Source organism: Xiphophorus hellerii, chromosome 21, assembly GCF_003331165.1.
Source record: "Xiphophorus hellerii strain 12219 chromosome 21, Xiphophorus_hellerii-4.1, whole genome shotgun sequence".
In the NCBI taxonomy this organism is placed as follows: Eukaryota; Metazoa; Chordata; class Actinopteri; order Cyprinodontiformes; family Poeciliidae; genus Xiphophorus; species Xiphophorus hellerii.
Window position 1 is genome coordinate 18,364,788 of NC_045692.1, and position 12,440 is coordinate 18,377,227.

A 12,440-nucleotide genomic window follows, 5' to 3' on the forward strand; every position below is an offset into this window, starting at 1 on the left:
TGCATGAGTATTTTTCCTGACCAGTGCTTCTGTGAGTAGCTCTGTCCGGTGCTCCGTTGAGAACTTGAGTGTTTCTGACTTTTTGCCGCTGCCTTTGCGGAATGTGAGGCTGAACTCTGTCCCTTGGCCTTTTCCGACTGGACCGATGCCACAAATGTCTCCATAAGGCCACTGGCAACAGATAAAGCAATTAAATCAACACTTAACTGATTTATAACAAAATACAAAGTAGGAGCGCCCTTGTTAGAATTTTGTGGCTGATTTCTCATCTCCATTTTAATCGAACCAGCAAATGATATCCTCAAAACAACAACGCAAGCCTTATTTACTCAGTAACAACAGCCACACTTTTAGTTATCAGAAACTGATAGCTTTGGTAATGTTAGTTTATTGATTTGAAAAGCATTTGATTTCTGGGTTTCAGACCAGTTGTTCACCATCTCATTCTCTTCACATTCTCAGTGCACCTCTAATACAAATATATAAACAGAAAAAAAATTACAATTTCTCACCAATACTCAGGATTCATTTATCATTTTGTCACTTAAAATCCTGTTTTACAGCACTCTCTAGAGTATTTGATGAAAATTAAAGTGATGCAATCTTCTGTTAGAATGAGAGGTTTCAATGAGGAGTTTCTTAATGGTTATTGATTATGAAATATAGTTCATATCCTGACCTGAAACATATCTTTGCCTGCAGGCTGCAGCATACTAAAACCTTACGATATGTGAAGGCAGACCACAGCTTGAAGTAATGCACTTCAAGTCGATTTTTAATAGTTAAAAATCTATTTGAAGTGCATCACAAAATCTCAGTCAGCAACAGCAGACTGACTGGGGTTCCTGCAAGACCAGTGGGTTTCTGTAAAGCCTGATTTGTAGGTACTGACCTGATTTGTTACTTCTAGCGTGGTCGGGTTATAAGTGGTAATGCCATGCGTACCCACTGAAAAGACTCGCTTGTATCTGCAACATAAAGAGGAGACAAGTCAGAATGTACAGTTCCTGTGACCCAGTTTTTTGTTCTGTAATGATTTATGATGACTTTGAATACCTAAAAACATTTATTTTTATATACTTTGTACATTTTCTGTACTTTAGACATTAAAACAAGGTAAAATATATTAATACTCCCTTAATTTCTTGGCAAAATGCCCCTTAAGAAGCAACACGCTTTGCAAGAATCAATAAGCTTCTGACGTTTTGCCCATTTTTGTGGCAGAATTTGCAACATTCATTCAAATATAGGATACACTACAAAACTGAGGTTGGGATTTGATAAGGCCATCATTGACACTTTATCTTAGCTTGCTTTACCCGTTACAAAACCAGTTTTGAAGAATATTTATGATCTAAAGCTTTAACCATCGGACCCCAATTGACAGCCTTCGATGAAAGGAGATTAGTTAGGACATTTATGAACAATCAAGGATCAAATGAACAGGAAAACAGCTATCAGTGTGCACTCTGAAGCTAGTATTACATCACCATGAACTGAGAATGTGCTGATCAGGAGAGAAATTCCTACTCTACCACAAAAACCTTCAAATGGACTGAAATTTGCAGCTGGTAGACAATCCCTTTTAGATGAATGTTCAATGGTCAGATGAGACAAAGACTGGGCTCCTGATTCAGGAGTCCAGTCTTTGTCTCAGAACAAGCCTGTTCTATTGTACAAGAACAGGTTTGTACAATAGACACTAGGTATATGACGGGTGCATCACTTCATCTGCCTCTTTTCTTATCCTGATGCACCCAATACTTTGGAAGAGGGTAAATTTGGACTCAGAGCACATGACCTCCCAGTCGTCCAGAGTCCAATCTTTATGCTCCCTTGCAAACTAAAGCCTTTTTCTCTGGTTAGTCTCACTGATTAGTGGTTTTCTTATGGCCTCACAGCTGTTCAATCCAATTCTATCGACTTCCCTTCACATTTTACACATGGAAATGCTCTTACTGTCCCTATTAAACATAGCCCTGAGTTCTACTGTTGTTTTTCTTCACTTTGGTGTCATCTAATGTTTAACTGATCACCAATCACGATCATTCCAGATTTTTTCCAACCACATTTCTTCCTCTCAGACGATGGTTCACCACTTTCCTTCCACTTTTTAATAATACGTTGGACAGTTCTCAACCCAAACTCAGAAGTTTCTGCAATCTCTATAGAAGTTTTCTCTGCTTAGTGCCAATGATTCAACACTTCTGAAACAGACTTGCATATTTTCCACGACCGCAGGATGTGTCTTTCAACATGGTTGTTTAAGAAATGAGAAGCTACACATTGCATCAGCTAGGGTTAAATAACTTGTCAGTTGAAAGGTAATGGCCTATACAGTAATTATCCAATGGGAGCATTATACCTATTTGCTTAGTCAAGTCCTGGATGCAACTTCTCTTTTGGCCAGGGAGTGCATTAGTGGGATGTATTTATATTATACTTTAGTCTTTATAAATAATTTTGTATTAATCGGAGACAAATTAAGATTTGAGAACCTGGCTCGTAGTTTTACAAATTTAATAATGTGTTAATATTTCCCTTTAAAAAAAAAACCAACAGTTCTAGTGACTCATTAGCCCAAAGTAATGACATTTGAAGGTATAGCTCTTGGAAAGACAGAAAAATGTCAAACAGCACTCCGCTATCAAATCCATCATTGCTTTGTTCATTTCCAGGCATGTTTATGAGTCAATATGAAATATGATACAGATAAGATGACTAACATCTCACCAACTGCTTCCATCAATACATCACTAGTCACAGACTGCAGTAAAGGCAGCATAAGCTTTAATCACTATTGAGATTTGCTGTTTTCTCCATTCTTTTAATGACTGAGAAAGGTAACAGTTTGATGTTGGCGACTTTGGATCCTATGAATTGAGTCACTGACACAAAGGCAACAAACACTAGTTCATTAACCGTTATAATAGTTGGTCTTTCTCGCACAGTAGGAAGGAAGTGTGAAAGATATGTGTGTGTGCCAAACAGTGAATACTTGTGGGAATGTGCGCGAACCAACAGCCAAATCGAAGTGTGTCTCGTTGCGGTTTGGCAATAGTTTCACTTGGCATGCTCGAGTAATTCATCGCATTCTGTTGATGAATTTGAAGAAGATTAATAATTATTTGATATCTTTCATAGTGTAAAATAGAGATTTTAAAGTTCAAATATAAGAAACATGACAGTCAGTCCAACATTCATGCTGTTTTCCTTATATTGCTACTGTTCGCAGAACATGCTGACTTGACATCTTTCCTTTCTGCACATCCTCATATGGCAAGACAACAGGAGGTGTGGTGCAGAGACTGTTTCTGCAGCTGTCCAACTACCAGGGAGCAGGTTGGGGGTGGGGGGTATAATTGAGAGGCTACTTCTACATAATGCATTTGCAGCTGAGGCTGAAGTACTTGACAAATACAAACAGACAGGACAGGCAGTGACCTGAGGCGAGGCTAAAGTAGAGCATTAGGATTGGTATCATACGCCCTGTAAAATTACTCCAAAGTACCATCAACACTGAAATGATGATAAAGATAAGAGGCTAAGTGATTCATCTGTTTGGTGAATTAAAGTGACAGGAGGATCAAAGTAAGAGGAATCTATAGCAAATGACTGTGTGGCCTCCAGGCCTAGGAGGTTTCTCCAACTACGTTCACCTTGATTTGGAAATATTTACAGTAGTGAAAAAAAGAACGACAGGCATTCTGTGAAAATGAAAGGAGCTAAGCAATTAGTTTGCATCGTTACATGAAAAAAAAGGTATTCTGCACTACAGGCACTTGAAAACTACAACATTTAGCAGGTGTTTATTCTATACTGCTATTTAACTATATCAAAATGACAGTAACAAAAAAAATCTGAGACATACATAACATTATGCTAATTGCAGCAATTGATGTTTTTTCTGCTTTAAATAAAAGCAAAAAGATTATATTAATGCAAGTTTGTTATAAATGCATGTCTACGCACCATGCAACAAGGTATTCATAGTGTAGGTAATCATTTCATGAGAATATTGTAAGCAAGCCAGAAATCCCATGTTTATTACAAATCTGCCATTTTGGCTAACCAGACATCTCTGTTTGACATGGGTAAGTTTAGGTAATGTGAGTGCATGCACTTTGGCATATTTCCATTTCAGGGTTTAAACACCACAGCATCAAATTTGTAGATATCATAAAGCAAGTGGCTTCGCAAAACTGCTTATGGGGAAAAAAAAGAAGAAAAAAAACCAAGCAGAAAACTAATTAACATCCAATCAATCTGCTTTTAAAAAATGCACCTGCACTCATTGGGGCGCTTCTGGTTTAGATATTTTGGGGCCACGCATCTCCTCTTCTGTCTTGACCTTGGTTCAGACTGGTTCGAGCCGAGTATCAGCACAAAGTTAGTTAATTATTCATAGACTGTGGGCTGACTTTCTATTTTAGCACAGTGACAAAATCTAAATATCCTCGACTAATTCCTTTGAGAAGCTGAGTTCATGTCCACACTGTGCCCAAAATTTGTTGGATTTTTTAAAAATGTGATATAGCAGCAATAATAGCACTAAAATACTCAGAAAACTGCTTATGACATCTCACCACAGCTTAGGATTTATTCAGTTAACTCAGTGATTCTGCAACCAGTCAGGCAAAAGAGACACTGGTGTTTGATTTCACAAATAAATCTCAGATTTGCATTCCCTGTAAGACACGTAAATGCAGGGGATTTACATTCCCTGTAAGACGCGTAAATCAACCTGGAGGAACCTGAAATATCATGAGCCCTTTTACAAGCCTTATTGCACTGTATCTGCATAAAAATAACGATATCCCATTCATCAGCACCATGCTGTAATTTGATTACATAGACTGAAAACTGTAAGATGATAAGAATAGGATTTGCATGGAGTCGAATCTTCTTTTCGGCCATATTACTACCTCTGCTCCCGCTACAGGGAATAGAGAGATCAATCGATTTAGAACCCAATTTTCCATCCCTCAATTAAGAGATACCAAAGCACAAAGAGCTCCTGTGATGAGTGTCCTAGTATAGTTTTCCTATATACTTCATTTAAGTACATCATACAACAAGCTTTGTTTAGAGTGCATTATTCTTAATATGGTGTGACAAAACCGCATGTTTTAAAGCTTTTCTTTCCTTCCAAAGTTTCATAATAAATCATATTAGGCAACTTCCTGTAGAGGACTCCTCACTACTGCCTCCCATCTATAAGCAAATTATCACCTATTTTGCACAAATAACACAGACTGAGAAGCACAGATAAGTACAACTCCATTTTATACTGAACAAACAATGTTCACAAAGAGAGAATCAAACGATAACTGAAAAAGAGCCCAGTAACCACTCCACATATGAATATACAATCAAAACGTCATTTTATCCACAGGACAAACAGCCCATGAAGCAACAATCAGTCAACACACCAACATAATAAAGTAGTTTTTCCAGTAACACTAAAGTTACGACAGCATTCAGAGACGAGTGAATACAGGCTGTGGTTTACATATGCATGCACAAAAAGGAGAAGTTATGATGATATATATACATATATATAAAAGATTACTGTAAGCCAGGCTTCTAAGCATATTTCAGGTCAAAATTGAATAATTTTTCAAAATAATATTCCCATAATTTTCAGTGGTTACTAGATATTGTTTAAGGTATAAAAAGACTGAACATTAACTTGGATTTTATGGCAGATGCTTGAATCACTATGAGCCTTTAAATGGGGAAATTTGCAAGACCCAGAGGGAGGGAAACAGGAAGGAAGACAAACTGACAATGAATGAATGAATGGACAGAGACAAATGGGAGGACATGAAAGCGTTGTTGAACATTCAGTTTATGACTTATTGTCCGACTCAGTTACTGTTAGTTTTATAATGGAATCACTTGTGGTGCAACCAGTGACACCGCCCCCTAACTAATCAGTGACAGTCTTCTTAGGTGGTGTTTTTTAAAGGTCGACTCTGCATGCTTTGAACCCCAGGAGAGGAGGGTATAAAATGGTGGTTGGTAGCACAGAACTGTCACTGGTGGAAAATTCTTATAACAGTAAGGCTGAATCAAGCTGCAGGCGCACTGAGTAGACACTAGTGGGCCAATACAGGTGGATTTATGGGTTGAAAGATAGAGGAATAGAGGAATGGATAAATGCAAAGATGGATGAGTGGAACAAAGGATGGTTGCACAAAAAGATGAATGGATAGATGTTTGATAGACTCTTAAATGTGACCAAGAGTCCATGGAGAATTCATTTTTACAGAAAGGAAAATCCTTCCATTCAGAGGATACAAACATAAAGATCCAGTAACTTCCAAGACAGTCACAAGACTTTTAGTAATCTATGATCACGAGCACAAAGAGGTCATAATTAGGTCTTTCAGACATGCAGCAATGTTTACCAATTTATATCCCCAAAACAACTTTTGAAACAAAAAAAACTAATTAAAACCATCAAAGCAACAAAATACTCTTTATTAGTCAGCCTCATGTCTTTAAAACATTTTTTTTTTTAAACTTGGAGCAGAAAACAGTATTAAACTTCAACCTGAGCAAAATAAAAAGAAAGCAGAAGTAAATTCATATTTTTAACTAAAAAAAAAAAATCACAGAAAACCACTTTCATATTACATAACCCATACAGGACTGTCTTAAGAAAGCAAACATCATTATGAAGTCAGATGAAAAGAAAACATCCAAACTATTTCTTCTTCTATTGAGCTAATGAAAGTCATATGGATCCAATGTATTGTGCTTGACCCTATTCATAAAAGCCTGCTCCACCCCAGCTGTGCTTGATCTGCCAGCAGTCACACTTTTATGTCAGTGAATACAACTACATAGCTTTGCTAATCCCAAATATCTGCATTACACACACACCAAGTCAGGTTTCATTTCTTTCAGCTTTCTGACTTGCCCACTTAAATTGTACATCTTTCAACTTTTGTCTTTCTTCAGAAAAAGCAATGTCATCTGATTTCACTTAGTAAGAGCATTTCACCAAAACTCTGTTAGATATGTTATACTGATGACAAGTCAGTACACATAGACCAATTTAGATAAACAAGAGCCTTAGATAAACACTGTTTCGCTGCATCAACACTGGCTTCTACCGAACTCACAAGGAAGCATTAGGAAGCTGAGTGAGTGATGCCCTGCAGCCCTGCTTAAATTACTCAAGTCAATGAGAGGCCTTAACAGGACAAAAACATTTAGAAAGCATGTATTGGTAATGTGATATGACCAGCACACGACTTGAACTGCAGCATGCATTATATCATCACAGAGGGCCTGCATTATCCACCATCTCTAAAAGACCGTTCTTAAACATTTTATCCATTTCTAGAATTCATACACCATAGCATATAGTGTGTTTTCACACCTGATAAACTCTGTTGGATTGGGGACCAAAACTGCAACATTTCTTACACTTTCAGCTGCTGCGGTTCGTTTCCCACTGCATTGTGTCAAACAAACCAATCCTTCAAAAAATGTGTCCCCCTCTCACCTGTGGTGCACTAATAACTAGTTAAGGACACAAAAACCTCTGAAGATGATATGATCGCAACTTCTTTCTTCACAAAATGTAAACAAAAATGGATGAATGAGGTTTCAGAGGTTGTAGAATTTCTCTTTTGTCTTTGGTAAAAGATTACAAGCCATTTCTCCTGCTAGCACCAGACTCATGTTTTTGTTTTGGTTCCATTTAAGCAGAATACCGTGGGCTTTACTTCCTACTTTTGGAGCAGTCTCTTCACTGCAACAGTTCACTTCAACGGAACTGAGACCCAAGTTCGCTTTTATAGACAGTATCAGATTCAACAGCACCTCCCCAAATAAACCAGACTTTCTAAAAGATCGGACACTATTATACATTGGCCTAAAAGTGCACAGTAACCCATGCAGAGCAATACAGTACATTATAACCACAAACTTTAATGTTGTGTATTAGGATTTTTTAAAAATCTAAAGAACATCTCACAGAGATTCAATCTGCTGTCTGAAAATGGATGAAGTACTAAAATATCTGGTCAATAAGAGTAAGCCAAGACTTCAGATGTGTGAAGAGACCCAGCCCAGAAGATCTGTCACCTAAACCAATAAAGCAAGCTGCTCATGTTTGTGGTTTTAAGCTGAAAAAAAAAACTAAAAATATTTAAGAGTAGGAACACTTCTGCAAGGCATCACATGCAGTTCCATCACCTGTGTAGCCTTTCCAGCAGAAAAGTGTTGCTATCCAAAGATTAAATCAGTGTAACTACAATTTGTTGTTTCAGAAAAGGGGATGTATATAATTTACCTTGCAGAAAACAACTGCATATCAACATACCAATATCTTGCAAAAGACTATATTTTTCCTCAGTGCACTATCGGTTTCACCCGAAAGTGAAGCAAAACAGATCAATCATATGCCTGCAGACTGAGGTCTGAGGACCCATTATCCTCAACAAAGATGACACAATAGAAGCACTGAGTCAGGATTTTCTCCCTAACCACATTAATCAGAGCTGAGATTTTGGTTAGTTTATAATACAAACTGGTTATGTTTAAAAAGAACACAAAAATGTGTGTCTTACTTTCCTCTCCAAGAGTGTTTAGTGGTGTAGAAACAGGCCAGGTCTTTGTTGTCTTTCAGGATATTCATCTTTTCCCGAGACCTAAAACATAGGCAGAAAAAATGTTTTTAGTACGACCCTTTTATGCAAGCGGGGATTAAATTGTTTATTACGCCACAGAATTTGGTCCAGGGGGGCCTTTGCAAGTCATTACTATTTATTTACAAGACACACTCCAACACAGCATCATTCAACATTTTTTAGCTCAGAGGGAGAATCTCAAGTCAGAGATGAAAAACTGTAAACAGCTATTAAATAACAGAGAGAGAGCCATCCACGATTGCTGTCTGATTCCACAGTTAGAAGCCATTGGATCTGTCTATTACCTGAAAAATTATAACAGTGAACCAGAGGAATACATGTCAATCCAGTCAGTGATATTTGCTGATTAGTTCAAGATAAAAATATGTTTGTCTGTGTGTTCAATGAAAGAATAAAGTACAAGTATTTGGAAATAATTCAGAAGCTACATGATTTTGTTAAGCTTTCAAACTAGGAAACTGAATGGGAACATCTGAAAGATTAACCTTTCAAAGAAACCATAATATAGTTGAGCAAGAGGAGGAAATAGCTGCCCTTCTTATTCTGAGTACAGTCACTTGCTTCTGTTAGCTGAACTGTGACAAGGGAAACCTGTGTCAGCACTCAGTCAGGATCCTGGAAAAATCCAACTACAGTTTTCCTTCCTCTTCATTCCAGTGTGGAAATGAAGCCGCATTATTGACTGAATGGTGAGGGATTCCTAGAGTGCTGTGAGGTGAGTTTTAGAAGTGTCATTTCTTGGATAAGAATTGGCAAAAAAAAAAAAAAAAAAAAAAGAGAAAAGAAAATCATTCAGGTATCCCCTTTGTTATGGAAATTACACAAAGTTTTATTCAAATGCACATCTATGAACTGCCTACATGCACTACTGGGAGGTTTGCTCTACATAGAGGTAGTTGGCTGCCATAAATTTACTGTTACTGTGTACAGTTATCAGGACTGGGTCATGTGATTGCCCTTCCCACTTCTTCTAGATTACTCTCAGGCTGTTGTTAAAAAAAATATATATTTTTTAAAAACATACAATAACTAGAGAACAGAGGAGCAAATTTTGTGTGGATCATAGCTCAAAACAAAGCATATCTAATACTTTTACTGTGACAAGAAGATTGCAAATGAGTTTAGACTCCAAATGCTGAACAGCATTTATTTTTCACCGTTTATAACATGTGCCAACTAAGTAGATAAATTTCTGTTGTAGTATTTCAACAAACATTTTACAAGACAGTAATAGACATGAACTTGACTTATTGGTTCAGTGTATTATGTCATAAAAAAAGAAACTGGAATTTGTTAAAGGTTTCAATTCATTTATACACTCAATTTCCAAGTTTAAAGTTAGAAAAAACCCCATAGTTTCCTCAGGTGGGAATCCCAATTTAAAAGGTCTGAGATTTCTGACTAAGATAATCTAATATGGCCAATTACACCTAATGGTAGATATCCAATTCATGTCGCGAGGACAGCAGCCAAAGCAGAGAGTCTTAGTCTTCCCTTGCTCCAGCCACTTGGATCACTTCCTCTGGGACAATCCCAAGGTGTGGGATTGATAATTAGTCTGATCATTAAGGGTATTAATTAGGAAATTCCCTAAATCCCATTGATAATCTGTGGTAAGACTAATGTTCACAGTTATATGGAATACTGTAAAGTTGAGTGTGATCCTATTCCCATATCAGAGGTAAAATGACCAAAGCATAAGAATCCACTGGCTGTTAATTCCTACTTCACTGTTGTCCCATGTTTTTCCCCACAGCACAATTCAATATGAAGTTTAAAAACAAAGTGCTTGAACAACTCTGCTTTTTATGCGTTGGTGACTACTAGCTTTGTATCAAAATTAAGCTTGTTTGTATTTATCTCACAAATTATAGCCACAACTCTGGGGTATAATTAACTCTACAAATAAACAATAACTGATAATAAAAAGATGGGACAGATGCCGTCACTGTACGTGACCCAATACAACGCAGGACCATTCAGAACAATCAACACAAGCTACGGATTTAGTTTGTCTGAAAACTTTTACAATTTCTTTTAAAACAATTCTTTCAAATCAAAGAGATGTTCAGGTTACAGTTTCAGTTTTCAGAGCTGTTTGGAAAGGATTTTATTTCAGAGATCATCACTGGAAAACTACTTTAGCATCAGTGTGAGGTTCAAGGTTCAAAATGTCATGTGCCATGACATCAGTTCAGTTCTATCTGCTGCTTTTATGTCCAGCTACTACTGTTAAACTCATGACACCTGGGTTATGAAGAGTTGATTTAGACATTTAGAATGACAACAACCAAGTAAAACATTACAGAAATATCAGTGTGTGAAGCCTTTCTAGTATTTTCATTTGACCAAGCGTTGCAACACCCCCCTGTATTTGCAAATTACATGAAGCAATTACTCTTCCAACACAGGAACATAAAGGCCAGGAACTTGCCCTCACTTTATTTTTGGGGGGCTCAATGAATATTCTGAGCGATAAATAATGTACATGTTGAATCTTTTAACAACAAAGCCAAAATATAATTGCCATAAGAGCGTTTGCAAGATAATGTCACTTGTTTAAGCCCCAGTGTGTGCGTGAGCTGCAGTAAATCCATGACAGACAGAATTAACGTTACCTGTCTCCCAGGAAGCTACTTCATTGCAGCAGGCCTCGACGATCAAAAACAAACACAGCAACTCTCTTTTGGTATGTTGACGCTAGTGCTTCATCTAACCGGGACAATAGCCACACTATAAATACATTTAAATGAGCGTTTGTTGCATTGAAATAGGTGGAGGCAGCGGTAGGCTAAGATTGGGCTAGCTACAGGTTAGCGGCTAACTAGCGCATCAATTAGATCCTAGCACTGGAGCTCAATCAAGAAAACACGAAGACAGTAGTGGCACGTGCTAACGATAGCATTTACCTGTCAAATCACTAATACGTGTTAAATGTAGCCGTCCCTCAGCCCCCCTCCCTCCTCTGACCGCGGCCAGTGCTCCTCAGTTTTCCCACTGACGCTGAAGGCAGGTACCTACTCAGTTCCGCTGTGTTTCCCCCCAACAAGACTCAGGACGCTGCCATATTCCTGAGACCAAAAGGCAATAAACTGCGCAGGCGCGGGGCCTGCCCTGTCATGCGGCTGTCAGCTGATTGGTGAGTGCGGAAGCGTTAAGCTGATCTTAGAACAGTTTTCATTTGGTTTTCATTTGACGTTTGAATGGAGGGACACTACCAAAGCCGATCTTAAAGCAGTTTTTTTTTGGGGCCTGCCATGCAAAGCAATGGCAGGAACCTATTACTATTGTCGGAGAGAAGCGTCTCTTTAATTGGGGCCTGCCATGCAAAGCAATGGCAGGAACCTATTACTCTACACCCAACAAGGTGTCTCTTTATTCTTTATTTTTCTTCCGTAACCGTTAATGCGGCTCATACCGCTGGGTGCACACCTACAAATGAGGTATCAAAACGTGCAGAAAATTCACGCCATTGGAGCTATTATTTTTGGTGGGATTTGGGCTTAACGTGGCGACATAATTCGCAAAAAACTGCGAAAAAAAACCCATTATAAGTCAATGGGAAAAATCCTGGAAATACCCTATTTTTGAGGATTTTCTGTGTCGTCACAAATTCACCTAGAAATGCCATTCAAATTTCATTTTGTAGATACGTCTGTGATCTCTTCGAAAGTGAAGACGGCTCGTCGATACCAGTTACGGTTTGTCCACAATTTGCCTCTAAGCGACCCAAAGTTTCTCATTTTTCCTAAAGTTAGAGGGCTTCTCTCG

At 38.0% G+C, this 12,440-nt stretch overlaps 1 protein-coding gene across 7 annotated transcripts in view; it reads right to left on the minus strand.

Annotated features, from left to right (window-relative positions):
• Positions 1 to 11,782, minus strand: part of dnajc13 (DnaJ heat shock protein family (Hsp40) member C13) — a 33,282-nt gene extending 21,500 nt beyond the window's left edge. For 4 of the 7 annotated variants that reach the window (XM_032551330.1, XM_032551329.1, XM_032551331.1 and 1 more), the window contains exons 1-4: positions 11,691 to 11,782; positions 8,589 to 8,669; positions 893 to 968; positions 22 to 171 (exon numbers count right to left, since the gene is read on the minus strand). In XM_032551330.1, the coding sequence (XP_032407221.1) occupies positions 22 to 171; positions 893 to 968; positions 8,589 to 8,656 (294 nt within the window). In that variant the 5' untranslated portion in view covers positions 8,657 to 8,669; positions 11,691 to 11,782. The other 3 variants (XM_032551327.1, XM_032551328.1, XM_032551325.1) reach the window with 3 other exon arrangements.
• Between the last annotated feature and the right edge of the window lie 658 nt (positions 11,783 to 12,440).